At 40.9% G+C, this 18661-nt stretch overlaps 1 protein-coding gene across 1 annotated transcript; it reads right to left on the reverse strand.

Moving 5' to 3' along the window:
• Positions 1 to 1334: 1334 nt before the first annotated feature.
• On the reverse strand, positions 1335 to 15959 carry WNT9B (Wnt family member 9B). Its single transcript, XM_068661130.1, has 3 exons — positions 15709 to 15959; positions 9350 to 9615; positions 1335 to 8438 (listed from the first exon to the last, which is right to left on the reverse strand). The coding sequence occupies exons 1-3, from the start codon at positions 15887 to 15889 to the stop codon at positions 7962 to 7964; spliced, it is 924 nt and encodes a 307-aa protein (XP_068517231.1). The 5' UTR covers positions 15890 to 15959; the 3' UTR covers positions 1335 to 7961.
• Positions 15960 to 18661: the final 2702 nt, after the last annotated feature.

Below are 18661 nucleotides of genomic sequence, written 5' to 3' on the forward strand. Positions count from 1 at the left end.
TCCCCAGAAAATGTCACTAACCTCATCAAGACTGTCCACACAGAAGTATTGCTTTTCATGTGGACTTCACGACTTTGGTGAACCCATGCCTATGGCAGACCTTAGGAGACAACAGGAACCTCCAGAGGAGAGCAAAAGGTTGGGAGAGGACCCATGAGTGTCTTGAATTATTTATCTTCACCAATGCGCTGGCATGCTTTACCTAGGAGAACCCAGCTCAGTATGTACCAAGGAGCTGGACAACTCTGTGTAGAACTTTAGGGCTGAGCAACGCCATCCTTCTTTCTAACAGGCCAGAACTGAAACTCAGAAGTTATGTGCAGAAGCCGACAAGTGAGCTGGTGGGGGAAGGATGGGGCAAAAAGATCCCAACAAGAAAGCAAAGCACAACATGAAGTGACTCTGCTGTGGCCCATGACTGGCACCTCTGGGCCTGTGCCCAGACAGTTACATGCATTGGCTATGGATTGTGCTGAGCCTTGGACACAACAGCTATCCATGCTGTCTGTGGGGCTTAGCTCGGCACATGCATCAGATGCATCCTGTGGCCACGGCCCTTCCTCTGGTCTTGTGTGGTCACTGTTGAGCACCATGATGTAATGAGGTGACTCCATGCTGCGGTGGCCTGGTGCCAGACCAAAGTCTGGGGAAGCTATTTGGGATCATCTGGTAAACCCACTCTCAGCCATTGCTCAGGAATACTGGTGCCAGCAGCTCCCATGTGCCCAAGCTGAAGGGCAAGAATAACTACTGGTCTGGTGTCATCCCTCCCTGCAGAAGGTATGATCTGGTGTTCCTCTACACATCCACAGGCTTCCCTCAGACAACTGCCCCAGGAAGAGTATGAGGAACAAAGGCTACCCATAATCTTCCAGGCTGAGCAACATTTGTGTCAGTCCAGTTGCCCAGTCACATGCAAACAACTTACAAGGAACCACCAGGGGCACCAGGGCAGAACTGAGCAACAGTTTTGCTGCTTATGGAAATGAACCAGCCATAATTATGGCAGGATTTGTCTCACTAGAGTCACGTCTTTTTAACACAAACGTACCTGAACTCAGCATGCCTGGGCAGCCCTTAGTGTTGGATGGGCAGAAATGGACATTTCCAGGTAGATTCTGGGGAGGGTACAGGTAAAGAAAAACTAAAGGAATAAAGTTAATGTGCCAGTGGAGGAATGGAGTTATTCAAAGCTATTTCCCAGTGATTTTCCTTGAAAAGAAATGTACACTTTTCGAAATCAACTGGTATTTATTGACTGACAAGAACATCAGCAGAGCAGACACTAGTGCAATACTGGACAACACAGCCAGCCACACAAATATGCATTTTATAATCAAAAGAAAATCAGTTACACATTATATAAAAACTAGGACAGGGTACAAGCAGGACCATAAAGCAACTTAAAACCCACAGCACCATTTTCTTTCTAGAAGATAGAAAAGAAATATAAATAACATCTATACTTCTTGTCACAAAAGTTGAACATCTTGAGGTAGTCAAATGTTTTGTTTCCCTTAAACCACTGCCTTTTGAGTCATTTGCAGCTTTTTTTCATGACATTATATTGTTGCAAATTGGCCTTCCAGTCTTACACATGGTGCCCAAGGGCACAGAAGTGGTTATTGCATGAGTGGGGTTTGTTACCCTGTTCATTAATGTTTCTTGGCTTAAGTCGTTATTTTTATTGATCTAATAAAGCACCCCCAAAAGTAGCATTGTGCTGCCCCTCCATCACAGCAACAGTGTTGCATAGATCCTTAAGGTGTCTAATCATTTTTTGGCCATTCTCCAGATACGTGATTTCTTCCCAGGCAGGGTCAATTCTTAACTTGGAGACAGTGGGTTAAATCCACGCCAGAACTTAAACACACCTCACTAAACCTTTTCCGATTATTATCTCCCTCCTGCACTAAGCATGCTGGACACAATTCTACCCAAACCGGCACCACAAAACACCAGGACCAGCAACAAAAACTGTACAAGCAAGCACACAGGGATAGGGAGTAACCTGTGACTGCAAAGTAGCCTTCCATAGTAGTGAGGATTCCTGCTAGCTCGTAGGAAACACTGAGAATTGTCACTTCTCAGGGTTCTTGGATCTTAGGTACAGAGAAAAGAAGTCATCCTAAATAATAATTAAAAAAAAAAAAAAACTATACAGGAAAACATGTGCAGCTCAGATTTTTAGTGTCAGTAGCCATACTAAGGTACATTTGTGCTTGGAATATAATTGCTTTATAGCCATGTCATACATACACCTATGCTGCTAAAAAGACTTTAATGTAAATATGAACCCCTTGTATCTCCAGCTTGTCATTTCAGGAACTTCTTGGCACATATAAGAGAAGAGGCAGCACATCTGTTGGATCTGTAGTGCACCGTAAGGTGCACAGTATAATTAAAAAGTTCACACACACATCAAATGGAGGCCCAGCTCTTTACATCTCCGATCTCCAGGAGATGGCAGAAGAGCATTGCTCAAGATTATGTTGCTTGGTCTTGATTCTTTAAGAAAATACAGTTCAAACCTGAGAATAGTGAACGCCAAGCAGAACCATGTTTTGCTCCCTGGCAACATAAAGCCTCTCACTGGTGTTAACTGAACTAAAGTATACCTCTGAACATCAACCCAATACATCTCAAGTTTAGGCAGTAAAAAAGTTACAGATAACTAAATGGAGAAATAAATAAAAATTAATATTTAAAAAAAAAAAAAGGAAAAAACAGCTATCTGCCTCAGGCAAAATTCCTCACTCTTAGAATTCAAGGATACCAAAAGGAGGGATATCAACATTGCCTTAAACACAAAATATGCTCAAGTCCTTTCCCCAGGCCTCATGTGGCATTTGCAATAATTATTTATTTCCCCATCCGTACACATCATGTGGTTTCCAAACATTGAAAGGCTGTCTATTCTGGTTGGCAGGGGCTGACCAAAAAGCCTTTAAACTGTGACAGGAAAGAGTTGAAATAGGTTTTGAGCTGAGCTTGCAGAGCAAAGCCAGGAGGATATCAGACTTCCTTGTCCAGACTTGGCTTGACAGCTCAGTTAACAACCAAAACTTAATTCAGCCAGATGCCAATCTTCTGTATTCCACTGAGGCCAAATTCAAACCAATCATACCACAGAATGAACCGTCTCTTCCTCAGGTCTTTTCCATCTTTACCACTTTAACAAGCAGCACTGAGCATTGCAGGATATAGAGCTGCAGACACAGAAGTCCCCCCTGGTAGATGAGAAACCAGTCCTTAATTTTCCTCTCAAGTATCTTTTGTCCAGCTCTTAATCAACATTTTGCCTGTGCTGCCAGGGCTTCCAGGCACAACCTTACCTTTCAATTTACTTTATTTACATTATTCTTTGATTATAACACTACAAAGTTTATGTGAGATCCCCTTGGGACTGTTAACCCAATACTCAAAACAAAGGGCAATGCCATCTCATAATCCCTGGTAGCAAGACTAGACAAAAACAATGTGATGCCAGTTACAATAGCTCATGGGTCAAATGGCTAAATAGATCATGTTTTGGAAAAAAAAAAAAAAATGAAATAAATAACTAGAGGTAATCCCTGCACATTTCAAAAGATCCAGGATTTTCAGTGACAAGGAACTTGGTGACACCATCTCAAAAGCATGAATGTCCATATGACAGGAGCTATACATTAAAAAAAAAAAAAAAAAAAAAAAGATCTTTTCATACTAAGGATTCATCCTGCCTTGAATATATTCTCTTTGCGTGAAAAAGCGTCAGAGGCCCAACTGAGCCCAAAATATCCACATTGAGGGGGCTTGATCTAGTTGCCTAAATACAGGCATCTAGTCCTTTTGCCACAAGTCTATCCTCTGTTTCCCACTAACATCAGTGTTTCAGCCACAAAAGATACAAATAACCTAAGCTGCAAGTTCTACCAGTCTGACCATATTCCTCTCTGCATAAATAATCATCTTACCATCTTTCTGGTCTTGTCTTTTAGCCTGTTGTGCACAACACCTAACATGCCTCTGAAATGCACTCACCCCCTGCTTGAAGCATTACACTTGGAAGACAGAAAAAGGGTATTACTAAAATAACACTTTTCACTGCGTGAAAGCCAGACTTGCCTTTAGGATGGATGAAAGAAGCCTACCAATTTAAAAGGCTCTTGACAGGAAAGTGAAAAGTGTTTCCTTCCATGCTCATTGCAGAGCAGGACCAGGTCATTGGAGAAGACCAACTGACTTGCATACAGTGCGTTTTTTCTTGTTGTTGTTGTTTGTTTTTCAGGAGTAGAAAAGAGAAGCAAGTCTGAGCAAGGCAAAAAGGTTCACTTCGAAATTAGCTCATTCTGCAGGTAACTGGGGAGGACCTCAAGGGCCCTACAAACACCAGCCAGGTCCAATGAGGCTACCATCTAGCCTGTAGCCCATCAGCCACCTCAACCAGCTTTCAACTTCTATTCTGTGACTGGAGTAAGTGGGTAGGGGAGAAAGCAGACTTTCAGTTATACGTGAGATGAATTGTAGATCTTCTTCAGTAGGTCCTGTTGGTTTTGCAGGGCAGGAATGCATCAGAGTTCCATTGACCATAGCTCCCAGTGCACAGCTTAACTGTTCCTACTGCAAGGGTCAATCACAGCGCTACTCAGCAGGGTCACCTAGAGCTCACTAAACACAAAGCTCTGAAGTGAAGACCTAACACTCCTTGAGACATAAAAAGCCTACTCTTTTCCTAAATGAGAGAGCAGATTCATAACCCCTTCCTGAAATCCATCTGTCAGCAGCTAACACTGACTCAGATAACATTACTAGAAGATTAAAGAAGTGGATTTTTTTTTATTAAAACAATTTCATGGCAAAGCTGGAGACAGAATGTACTGTTGTAGAAAAACAGTTCCATCCTGAGCTCTTGCCTGCAGTGACTGCTGATTAGACAGGCACGACTTACATAATGTGTGAATCCCAATCTATAGTATAGTGTCTAATGGAATCCCCTTAGTTCACTTTGTCAACATTAGCTCAAAGAGGGAATAAAATGGAATGAGTTCATCAGGAACAGTTTCCACCACCTAGGAGCATCCTACCTGCCCTCAGATTATGAGATCTCAGTGTAGAGAGTGTTTAGTGCATGCCCAGAATTTACCGGTCCAGTGGGCAACCAAGAAATGTAATTTTTTAAGGCAAAAGGACAGAGTGGTGCATCACAGACCCACAGAATCATCTAGGTTGGAAAAGACCTCCAAGATCACCTAGTCCAACCTCTGACCTAACACTAACAAGTCCTTATCCACTAACAGTTGGATATCATTCTTTGGTATCCAACTGTGCTTTCTCCCTCTGCCCATGTCCCAGTCCCTGTTTAAATGAGAACGCTCCATGTAATGACATAGTAAATATGTCAATATAACATTGACAAATAAACCTTAAGTGACAGGGTACTTCTTTGCCCTCAGATGCTGTGCAAGCCAGGAGGTCAGTAGAGCAAACTGCCTGGGATAAATAGTACAGATGAGAGCTAGTTCCTTTGTCCCTTCACCTATGATTCCTGTTCCTAACAATTTTAATTCATTGGGATACTTTTTCATCAAGAACATTGAGACCCGTGGGAAGATTTCAACTCCAAAAAGATTTAAAGCAACATGTAAATAATGGTCTGCTCAATATTAATTTCTGGGGTATTTAAAAAGGCCAATTAACCCAATTTGCAGCATTATGTCTGTCATAAACACTTTGATTCAGTCCAAGTCAACTTAAGCCAGAACAAGGGGTAAAGAGTAATAAGCCCATTAAGAGACCTGTAGATAGCCAAAGGAAAGGTGTTAATGGCCTCTAAACAGTTAGTTAATGGCTAGATCTGCTTTGAGCCAGTTCTCTCCCATCCTTTTATGAAGCAGAAATCAAGAATAGTTGTAAAAACCAAAGAGAAACAATGTCAAGATAATGTGAGTACACATTTACCACTGCAAAGTAATTTTTCAATGTGTAAATGAACACTCAAAAGCTGGAGCACACAGGTGAGATCTCACTGCACTTTAGGAGAACTGAATCCCATTGAAACCCTGACCAATTCAGCCTATGGCTCAGTTGATCCAGATGACCTAAATCAGCATCTTCATCCATTATATTGCCTCTGAATTTTGATCTGAGGATGAGTATTTAAATATTCTTTTTAGCATTATCCAAACTCCACAGCAGCATCCTGCTCACTGACTTATAACCATTACCAAGGATAAGTAAATGCAGCACCTTTGTTTTCTCAGGGACCCTCCAGAGCTGCTCACCATACAAACTGGGAACCTCTTGCTAACTGTAAACTCGGCACTCAGGTTGTGCTCCACACCTCTATGTGTGCATGGAGGCCAGGTCAGAGACTGCCTCACTGCCATTCCCAAGACTGTATTTTAAGACACAAACTAAGACACAAAACAGGCTGCTTCCATTGTGCTCAACTTAAAGTTAACCATAAAAACACGACTCGATGCCAAGGTATGACAATTCTGTAATAGGATTACATGAATAGCCAGTGTGCCCTTGCCACAAAGAAGGCTAACATTAGGCTGCATTAGGCATTGCCAGCAGGTTGAAAAAGGTGATCCTAGCACTGGTGAGGCCACATCTGGAGCAAAATGTCCCGTTCTGGGCTCCTCACTACAAGCGAGACATGGGCATACTGGAGACAGTCCAGCAAAGAGGCCACAAAGGTGATGAAGGGACTGGAGCAACTCTCCAGGGACTGGAGCAACTCTCCAGGGACTGGAGCATCTTCTCCTCAGGAAAGGCTGACAGAGCTGCAACTGTTGTTTCTTTCAGCCTCAACCAGTCTGTGGTTCTGTGCTTCTCTGGACAGTGCTCTTCTCACAGGTCACCTTCTCTCATGTTAGATGCCTCTATTGTCTAGATATATCTAGCTTCTCAGTGCAGGGATTGTCATTTATGACTTGCAAATTTTTTAAATGCTCTGGTTACTGTAGTTCTTAATTCCCTTTCAGAAATTTTACTTCTCATTTGCAAAGGGCAGAATTGTGGGATGTGATGCACACTGGGCACCAGGGCAGAGTCGTACATTTAAGACAAAAGAGGCAATGAAAGTTTGATCAGGAAAAACAACAACAGCGACAAAAACAAAATAGATGCATAATTAGCACCATCACCCTGGATCCACCACCACAAAACAACCTCCTGCGAGGCAGTATGCTGCAAAGGATTATTACTTCACGGACCTCAGCTGAGTTCTGTGATACATGCACTTTATCAGATACAGTTCCAAGTTTCCTGTGTACAGCAAGGTTAAAACATGGTTACAATGTGCTTGAAGTCTAATGCCCATATTGTGCATATGATGGACATGAGCTCCATTTCTTTGTAAAGTGGTATTTCTGAGGCACAATTCTTGCATCAAAATGAAGCTACTCAACAGTGTATTTGAGTTCAAAGCAGAGAAGATTCAACCAGCTTCCAGAGAACATAACTTAAAATCCCCTGTTGCCAGAGTCATTTTGCCTTGGTGCAGGAACATGCCTGTCTCTGCTACATCAGAATGCAGTCTCTGCTCAGTTGCCTCTCCAGTTCCTTTTTTCTCTTGTCTCCACGAAACAAGGTGCAAACCCTCATTATTTCAGTTTGACCACTACAATGCATTTACATTTGTGCAAGTGAGGGATGATGGGGGGGGAAAATATTCCTGCAATTGTGAGTACAAGCTCAAGAGAGAGATTTTGACTGCCTCAGTGGTTCTGCTGCCCCCTTATTGCTACCTCTCTCTCTCTCTCCTTCCTGATCTGTTACCTGGCAAAACTTCTGGTTTTCACCCCTCATACAGGGGCTGTCCCCAGATTTGGGGATCTCAGCACTGCGATAACAGGAGCACTAGACATTTTTGGTGCTTGCTTTTTCCCTTACCCCACAGTAGAGAATTATGTCCCATTCTCCATACTTCTTTCTTGTACTCTAGGATTTGTTTGGACCCTCTAGAGCTGATTTTACTGCTTGCAGCTGTAGACCACCTCTTCCTGCATGCACTGTTGGCACTCAACATAGCAACACCACTGCACCTGACAGTGGCAAGAGAAGGTAACCAACCGGCTCTGGGTGTTATAGCCTCGTCCACAACACATGCTGTCACAGTTGCCCTCGCGAGAGCAGGTCCTCCCAGCAGTTCCCAGGGAGTATTTGCTGGGCCGGCAGAAACTGGGGGAGTCCTCCACATACACCAGGTCAGTGGCACGGGGCGAAGCAGGGTGCTTGGTGGAATGGCTGTGTCTCTGTGGGCTGGCCAGCTCTGAGTGGCCCACAGCATCATTGGTGGTGCTGAAGACCTTGACAGCATCATCATAGCGCAACTTGAGCAGTCGTCCAACCTCATGGAAAGGTGAAAGCTGCTTCCAACATGTCCGGACAGCACATGAACCAGAGACGCCATGGCACTTGCATGTGGTTTTGAGACCATTTTTCACAGCCTGATGAGGAAGAGAAGCAGTAATCATTATCTGCCAGGACCACGAGTCTGGTTCTGGGTAGAGATTACACCTCAATTGCAGGCAGCCTGAGAGTACTTCAGTTTTATTGGCATTATTCCTATTTTACAGAAAGAAAATGAAAAAATAAAGGAATCTCTACAGTGTTGGTCAGAAAGTTAAAGCTTGAATGATTATAAATGTCTGAATATTGAAGCTAGTCAAATTCTTACTAAGCATATGTTTGGAACAGCAGGAGTAGTCAACCATGAAACTGTGTATCTCCAGCATGGTCAGTTCCCGCTCTTAGCATATTCAAATCAAGACAGTGCTCTAATCAAATAAGTAATTGGACTCAATATATAGAAATAATGTTAAGTCAGTAGCCTGTAATATATAAGCCAAAATGCTTGATCTAATGGCCTCCCTAACCCAACACTGTAACATGACTAGGTCCATAGCAAATCACACAGACATAGCAAATCTCCTCTGGACTCATAAATGATCTCAATAGTATCAACCCTTGATCTGCTTCATACTTCATACCAGCACTGAAGCTCTCCTGTTGTCAAACCTCCCTCTGGCCATTACATAACCAACACAGTAATTCAGCCAGTGAGTTTCACAGCTGTTACTGTACTGCATATTACTACCACTCAGCCTTTGATATTGGTAGAGGGTATAGCTTGCTACTCTCCTATTCCAAACATCTAACTCCTTATATCATAATTCAGGAGACTTTCCAGGGAGCTCTCTCTACAAAACTGAGAGCCAAAACACACAGGTAAACAAGGGTCTGGTTTCTGACTAAGGGCAGTAAATACTCCTCTCACAAACAACCTTGGCTGAGGATGGGTTGGAAGACTTGCACTGAACCCTAAATTCTCTTTAGGCCTGCTGCTGCAGCTCCTCACCTTGATGCCAACATTCGTGTTGTGGATGTCCACCTTGGCCCGTAGGTCTTTGCCAATCCTCTTCTGACCCAGGAATTTTTTCAGGAACTTTGTGCTGTATTTGAGGTTGTCTCCACAAACACCCCATTGCCAGGCCTTGCGGTTCTCCAGGTCTGGGGAGTCATCACAGGTGCAGCGCTCCATGCGCCCAGCACTACATGCTCTGGCCAATGAGTGGGTGAGAGCTGCAGAAGACACTGCATATAGGAAGGCAGTTTCCTTAAAACCTGCACAGGAGAAGGATTATGAGAGGGTAGGTGCAAGAAAGGCAAAATAAGGTGTTCATCCACCTCACTGGCTCTCCTGTCTGTCCATGAGCTAATACCAAGCACAGTACTTGTCTTACAGACAAAAGAGACAAAATTATTCCATTACCTGCACATAAATCCTATCACAGAAAGCCAATACCAGGTTTGAAGCAACTGGTATATTAACATCCCAGTCTCACCTGGTGACTGAGACTGATTCAACATGGAGACAGAGGACCACTCATGAATCAAGGAATTAGAAAGACAATATGCAAACAGTCCTGGGAAAATGTGCAACTACAAAAAGTGACAGTCATGAAACTCTATTTGTCCCCCTTCCTCACCACAGAGCTGATAGGTGAATAGGGGCAGTCACTGAAAACATGTTGTTTCCTAAAATCATGAATTATTTTAAAGAGTTTAAAATCATGAACAAACTATTGTTCATAATAATGTTCACATAATAATCATAATATGTTCACGTAATCATAACCATTGTGTTCATATAATCAAGTTTAAAATCATGAACTATTTAGTAGAGACTGAAAAAAGTATTTTAAAAATACATTAATATACATATCATTTATTTCAAAATGTTTTTACTTGGGACTATTTTGACTTACTAGTGGTATTTCATATTGAAAGATGACAAGTAGTTTGATTGAGAAAGGTTACATGTTGGAAGAACATCTTTGGCAAGGACAGAATCTCCAGCATATAAGTGGATTTTATAACTTCTCTGTAAAGAGACTCCCAGCGACTGTGGTGCTGCTTTCTGAAGCTGTTCTCCTTTTTAAACCAGGCTTCCCAGACAGGCTATGTTCACCCTGATAGATATGACCATGACACACCACAACATATAAACCATGTAAGAAAATACAATGCCTGAACAGAAATTGCCTGAAGACATAAGATCAGATAGGAATGGCCGTGTGACATGATATCCATGAGCTCCACAGATGTCCCAGAAAGCACTGATTGGCACATACCTCACCCAAACCCCAAAATATTTTATTTTCCTGTTTAACTCATTGGAAAATCTTAACATTTCCTCCAGAGTTTATCTGCAAAAATTAAAACCAGTGGAAAATTTTGAATATTGTTTAACAAGTCCATAATTTAGGAAGCAGACCAAGGATGAGAAAGGCAACTAATCAATATCTCAGAATGCAGGAATGGAAAAGACTGGCCAAAACCAGACAACTGTTGGTTTATGAAAAATACACTTGTACATTGCATGGAGGGAAACATATTGAAGAAAACAAATATTCCACACTGGAAAATTCCAAATTTCTTTCCACATCAGAAGGAAACAAATCTGTTCCCCTAAAAACATGAAAGAGAGAACCACAGAGATCTGATCTAGTCTGCAGTGAGCCCTGCTTTGTTAAAAGGTTGGAAGGGACCTCTAGAATTCATCCAGTCCAACCTCAAATCTTTCCATCATTCTATTCCCTCAAAGAATTCCCATCCAGCTGTAATAACAGATCAGACCAATGACTGTTGAGATCTGGGTGAGGTCACCATAAATCTGACCACAGAAGAGGACAAATAGTTCTTCTGATAACTATCAGTAAGAAGAATGACAAATTGACTAATCATACACATAATGGAGAGGCTGTATTTGCAAATTCAAGACAGACTTCATACGTGATTGTTCAAATTCAGAAATTTTAAAAGAAATATCTAGCAACAGTCCAGACATGAGAGAGACAAGAAAATATTGAGGAAGTCAAGTAGTTCAATCAACAAACTTCTTCCTGCCTCCACATGTAAGTTGTTGTATCACAAGTAACAAGGGACAAGTAACTTCCAGCTAAGCTCTCTGATTGACAATGCTCTGTAAATGTTTGAGGGTACTGGAAGAATAATGGAAAAATGTCACCAAATCCATCTAAAGTTTTGGAAAAACTCATATGGGATTCAGTCATTACAGATTTTGAATAGCAAAACAACGCTCACACGTTTTTGAACACTGGTTAACTCAAAAGAAGAAGCTAAGAAAGGATGAGATATATTTGGGATCCTAAACTTGAAAAACAGTTCCAGTAGCTGATCTCCAAATCCTTACCAGATTCCCAATATCCTATATGAGATACTAATACCAGAAGAGAGGAGTGCATTTTAGAAACACTTTCTCATACCATATAAAGCTAGAAGTACCAGTCAGCTCCACATACTCTGCTAAATCTGACTTTGTGGAACACCACACTGCTTCTGCTATTTCTGAGTAGTGATGGTTTGGTTCTTTCTGTGGTATTCCACGTAACTGCTGGCCAGATATCAACCCTCTTGAAATCAGAGACCATTGCTTGTGGTCAGACCATTGCAGACAGCAGTAACTGAAGATAACGAGCATACTTTCAAATCATGTCCTTCTTCTCCTCCCTCCCATCTCCTTTTATGGCAGAGGTTCAGTATCAAATGCTTGTCTGAAAAATCTATGATTCCTTCTCATTCATTGTAAGGGACTGATCCCCATTTAATTAATTCACAAGCACATGCGTAAAGAGAAAATGAAGCATCCTTACGTCTTTGTTGAATAACAATAAACAACAGAACAGCTGTTTAAAATGTATTTTCAGAAGGGTATAGCACAAATGAGCAGGAATCAACTCCAACAAACACGTTATTGAGAAGATCTAAATGGAGCTTTCTACATGTGTGCTGGGTATCTATCCTCCCACTATGTCAATGGCATTCTTGTAACCACAGCCAGTGGAACCTGGCTGTCAGAGTCTGTTTAAGGGATGACTCCCTCTCCTGCCCCTATATTCACTAGGTGGCTAGTGACTATAATAAAATCTTAAACACACTGTGCAAGGGGGAACATCTAAACACAGACATCTTTTGGGGGCAGTAGTAGGTTCAATTACAAACAAACAGCACAAAGTTGAATTTCAAGATGCTGAAACAAGCCATCTACTCTTGTTAGGACCTTGCAGATTTCCAAGTCTTCCTCTGAGCTCCCTTGAATTATTTCTCTAACTTAGCAGCCTATAAATACAGAATGACATTTGCTGTGATGGTAAGACACTGGTCTGTGGTATGGTGTGCTCTAGACCACAATGAAAACTGTAATGGGAGGAGTTTAGCCATACGGTGATTCTGCCAAAGGAAAGATGCTCAAGGTTGAAGATTTGAAGATACTACAGTAAAGACAGTGTGAACATTTCAGAGCAAGTGGAAGAAACAACTCTCTGGGAAAAAAAAATAATACATATATATATATATATATATATATATATATAAATACACCAACAACCAAAGACCAGAGAGGTATAGAACTGTATAAAGCTTTAGAAAAAAAGGACTTCTCAAGATCTTTAGCCCAACCTCCTGCTTGAAGCAGGACTAACTCCAATCAAGTTGTCCAAGGCTTTGTCCAACTGAGTTTTGAAAGTCTCCAAGGATGGAAACTCTACGACCTCTCTGAGCCACTGCTCCTGTGCTGTATCATTCCAACTTCTTCACAACACCAGTGAAACCACTGTTAGAACATCAAATAATCTGAACAACATGAAGCAAAGAAATGGAGAGAGGATTGTGGAGTGCTCAGTTCTCAAGGATTTTTCTGAATGTCTAGATCTGAGCTGTCTTTGCTATAGGTATTATTTTCCCCAAATCATCATTTTGTTTGAGATGAAATATAGCCTGCCTGACCTCCAGCAGCAACTGACCACATTTATGCCATACCTTGGAAACCAAAAAACTCATCACTATTTCACAAGTTTTACATAAAGACACCGACTGCCACCATGCAAAAAGATGGCTTTCAATGTCTTTCTGGGATCATTTTAAATCCCTCTATTTTCACTGATTTTTTTAAAAAGTGGAGAAGGAATGAAGGGAAATTTTACATGGATCAGCGGAAAGCAATAGCAACTGTACATGACTGCAATAGTCATAGAAGGATTGTAGGTATGGTATGAAGGATGATGTGTGTGTATATGTAAATATGTATATATACATGCTATGTATTTGAAATGCCAGCTTTATTTTCACCATCTACTTCATTTGTTGCTTTACATTGACAGTCTTCTGGATACAACCAGGAAACTTCTTCTGCATAACCTGCAATCCTTGTGTGACTATTGTAGTTATGTAATAAAGCAACAAATGAAGCAGATGGTGAAAATAAAGCTGGCATTTCAAAAACCAGAAAACCCATGGTATACATATACATATATATATAAAAAATATGTAAATACAAAAAATAAGATGGTAGCATCTGGAGAAGCAGGAAAAACATCTGTGATCCTAGCCAGTCACTGAATTTTTTTAGTTGTGACTGCAAATTAAGTGTGGCTTTTCATCTACTATAAAAATGAACTGTCTCACCAGAACATGATCTTTTCTCCTCTCTTTCACTGGTAGGACCATTAAAGACTGTTACGTGAATGCTTTTCTTGATGGCTTCTCTACAACCATGACAATATCAAATTATCTAATCTTTTCTAAAACTCTTCATCACTACTTGGGTGAAAGGAAAATAGCCCATTTTCTGACTGATGATTTCCAAAGCAGCAACAAAACAGCATTAGGAATTTGTGAGAAACACATCAAAAGCAGCAGCTGAAAATGTTCGTCTTCTTTGTGAAACTAACCTGTTTGCAAGTTAAAGGAAAATGAGAACTAATAATTGCTTCCAGCCAACTGTCCTCTCATACAGGGGATGTACACAGCATACTTTACTGTATTAAATCATCATTTGATCCTTAAGATTGTGTAATAAAAGTTTTCAAACACTTATCCTCATCTGCCAAAACAGGTTTTAAATTACAGGTGATATTTTATTTTGTCAATCTGGAGTCCATGGAAATGTTGAGGCATGCCACCACAAGATAATTAAATGTTTTCCAGCTATTTGAAGATGAGGATTATTCAATTGTCATTTTCAAGTTCTTTGAGGTTGATGGAGGCAGACATGTCAGAAAGTCACTCAAAATGATCATGAACAGCTTTTTCATGAGCTTAAAAATTCACAATGGAAGTTTGCAATAAACTAAATCTAATCTTGTATGTGCTGAAGTTTACTAAAATATTAATATATTTAATTGAATAAAATTTGATAATTTTAAATTGAAATGTTATAATGTTTCAATTCCAATGCTAATTAACATTTTAATTTCATCAAAGTTATTCATCTGCTTTTTTGCTAACTTTTATACATTAATATTATTGAGGGGCTGAAACTGGGTAATACTGAAGTCTGAAACTCAGCATAATGTTACTAAATATTACTGAAGAAGTGAAGCTCAGTAATAGGTTGGTCAGGTAGTATTTGGATGAGGACAGATTCAGAAGAGTGTATATGCATGCTCTGTGAAACCACATTAAGAAATGCTTTCAGGATCTATCCTCATTTAGTTTACCTCAACTTCTTTTAATTTAGAAGATTTATTATGCTGACTCCTACCTCAAACACAGCACTTACAGGACATTTTCTTCCCCTAAAGCCTTCTGTGAAGCAGAAGCCATTGACTCTTCTGTTTGATATATCTGAACTTTTGTGGAAACTCCAAATATATGACAAAAAGTCTTATGAGATATCTGTAAATGTGCACTGAAATGCCTTAGAGCTGATAAATGGCTTTTTAAATTGAAAATTAGGATTAAATTCTGTATCCAAGAACAGCCAAGGTTTACATCCAAAGACCTCAACAAAAAAAAAAAAAAAAAAAAAAAAAAAGTCTTGTCTTAAAATTTCCCTTGAAATAAAGCACTAATTCTTATTTTTCAGAGCATCATTCCTGATTGACAGCCAAGAAAGATGATCAACAAAGGAAACTCCAGTTTTGGACAAAATTCCACAAGACAAGGGTATGAACTTCCTTTTATATTTCAAACCATGACAAACCACTAAGGAAGGATGAGGATAAGGCACTTGTCTATTCTGTGGCAAAAGAGCCCAAATTGCATTATATTCCCCGCTCTCATTCCTAGGCAAACCAGATAATCTCTGAGCTACCCAGTTAATGCCCCATGTCCTTTGCTGACTGTGAGATGCATATTCCAGGCAATACAGCACCAAGTGAGATTTTATACTGCAAACAAAGGACTACCTTGTACCTCGCTTCAGCAGACTAGTCCGTCCTTCCAGGCTGCAGTTCCAGCGCTCACTGCGAAACTGGTACTGGCACTCCATGATCCCAAGCCGGATGGCATCACGCAACGTCTCTGCCAAGCCAGGCTCCCTCCGGCATAGCCTCTTCTGCTTGCGGGACAGCTTCAGCAAGTCACACTGCTTCATGTGAACTTTTCCCTGGGCAGAGTTTGTTGAGGGTCCCAAGGAAGGAAAGTGGGTCAGAGCTTCTTTCCCGGTCAGGCTGAAAAAAAGCAAAAGAGCATGGAATCAAGGAAGACAGCAGTCATGGAAGAGAAAGGTGATCAGAGGGAAGGATAAATGATACTCAGAAATTTCCTGGTTAGGGTATTTTACCAGCTCAAAAGTTTAATCAGTACAAACTGATCAGATTTTGTACCTCTCCACTGCACACCAAGGCAAAGTAGCAGACTAACACTGCGGGGAGAAAGAAGAAACACATGGGTGTTGGCAACAGCAATGCACCTCAGGTGGGAAGCTCTTTTGATTCCATGAGGATGTGTTTTCACACCTCTAGTTTTGCTTCCTGTGCAGTTCTTCTGCCATCACAGACCTGTTTCTTAGCCTACATTTTTCTAAATGGTGCTGCAATTCACTGTATGCCACAGCACTGTGCTTGCTCCATAAAACATTAACCACATCCTTTCAGGGTTTTGTGTACACTGGTACCACTAGACGTAGCTACTAGACGTAGCTAAGAAAGACCAATAGGGAGATATTAACAAACAGCTTTTTAGAGCAAGCACAACTTTTGTCAGAAAGGAAGAAGGGGTCAACTAAAATGTATTGTGTTTGGTTGGTAAGTAGATTTTTTAAACAAGAAATTAGGATTAAATTCTGAATTAGAGAAAAACAGGGATTTACATCTGAAAATAGTTTCACTTTTCATGGAAAGACAGTATTTTTCTTTACAAATTTATCTCCCTTGGCATATTTTGGATGGCTGAAAATATGACGGAATTATTTTACTTTGAGGCACAATTTGAAGGCTGCAAACAAACTGGGAAGAATCATGCATTTGCACAACATTTATCTGCAGTGCCACTCCTGACTGCCAAGCAGGGAAGAATCGCAGAACTACCCCCCAAAACCAGAAACATCCAGATAAATGAAAACCTTTGAAAATCTTTATTATTATTCAATCAATCTCAGCCCTGGCATTACCACTTGCAGACTTCCCCAAATGCCACTGTTTTCTTTGCAAGTCCACAGCAAGCTCAACATGGACAAAAAATATGTGAGCCAGTTGGTTCTTGTTCCTCCTCCCCAGTCAGGCAAACTGGGCTGTGCTGCTCCACAAAGCAAGTGTGGGAGTTGGACAAGCAAAGCTGGATAGGGAGGGATGTACAGGAGCAATCTCTGAAGCACGTCGACAAAGACTGCCTTGCTGCTAGCACCTCACCAGTAGTGTAGCGACTCTTCCATCATCTTCCCAGCACAGCTCAGCTTTTGTGCAGACCAAGATAAATGGAGATGCCTTGCTAACAGTGGTTGGGACCTTGGTACAGCACCAAAAAAGGCAAATCCTCAGAGCAGAGCAGGATGTGAGGTTATTCACTGCACTGCATCATTGTTGGCTTCCTTCTAAAAGCATGGCTCTTTTGCGGCTGAATTATCTTACCAGGTCTGACTGGTCATGTCTCCAGGTGTATGTTTCTGTACAATAAATACCAGTCTGCACTGGCAGAGAGAAGACAATAGTCTGTCAGCAAACAGAGAAATCCACATTCTCTACCACACTCCAGTTCACAAGCAAAGAATGTTAACCAATGGAGGAGACCAGACTGAAGACTTACCTAGCTCCACAAAAAACAGACATTTCTAACACTCTGGTCTCAACTGTTCAAGCAAGTCCAAACTCTCATGAAGACTATAACCTTCCTTACAGAGGAAGTAAATCAAGTACTGCAGCTGCTGTTTTAGTTCCCCACATACTTTATAGACATTTCCTTATGAACTAGTTGTCTAGATCTCTGTAGTCAATCCAGTCTACCCAGGCATGGGACTTAAGAGTACAACTTAGCTGACCTAAGCCCGGTGCACTTTTGCACTCATTGTCACAGTAACCTGCAACCTCCACACACTCACCATTCCATAACTGTGTAAAGTAGGATTAATTAACCCTGGGAAATCATCCAGAGACCAGCAGACTAACCAAGAAACAAGGAATCTTTATGAATCATACAACAAATATTAAACTTAAGAAACCAAGAAGAATCTCTTAACCTGTTGTCATTGCTGAAATGGGGGACAGAAACATAAGACTAATAGTGAAAGCCAAGGGAAAAATAGGCAATACTGAAAACTGAGGCCAGATTCAGCCTAAGAAACTGGAATTAATGCAGCTTAATGATTTTCCGAATGCAATGCAGACTGCACAGTTCAAAACCAAGTCTGGCAAAGACTGCGCAGACAGGGCTGAAACACTCAGTACACAAAGGACTTGGTGTTAAACCTATTGCCTAAAAGCACAATCGTGTAAACGGGAGAAAAAGTGGCAAATTCAAATGGTGAAAGATGTGAAGATCTACACAGAACAGGAGAAATCTGTTCCAGGCATATTGTGAGGCTACATGAACCTTTGGTCTGATGAAGGACAGCCGTTCTTGCAATCTTGGACAGGAATTGTCTCAAAGATATCCAATGACCTGCCAGTGGCCAGTGAGATTTGGGAGAAGCTGATATTGCCATTCTTCAAATCCTGAATAATGTTAGATGTTATTATTTGTGAAAAACTTAGTGAAGATAATGATAGACACCATATAAAAAGTTTTGAAGAATTTGATTTCATTTTCAAAGCAATCTCAATAGTGCACAGCAACTGCAACCTGAGACCACTGTACTGGGATAGAGTTAATTCTCTTCACAGCTCATATGGTGACATGGTTTGGATCTGTGATGAAAACGGTGTTAATATCA

Source organism: Anas acuta, chromosome 25 (genome assembly GCF_963932015.1).
Source record: "Anas acuta chromosome 25, bAnaAcu1.1, whole genome shotgun sequence".
NCBI classification, from domain to species: domain Eukaryota; kingdom Metazoa; phylum Chordata; class Aves; order Anseriformes; family Anatidae; genus Anas; species Anas acuta.

Bases quoted from the DNA above. Each gene is read 5' to 3' on its own strand.
- WNT9B (XM_068661130.1), bottom strand. From the start codon at position 15,889: ATGAAGCAGTGTGACTTGCTGAAGCTGTCCCGCAAGCAGAAGAGGCTA. The intron at 9,616-15,708 runs GTACAAGGTAGT...TCTCCTGTGCAG, and splicing joins GACTAGTCTGCTGAAGCGAG to GTTTTAAGGAAACTGCCTTC. The intron at 8,439-9,349 runs GTGAGGAGCTGC...CTTCCTCATCAG, and splicing joins ACACGAATGTTGGCATCAAG to GCTGTGAAAAATGGTCTCAA.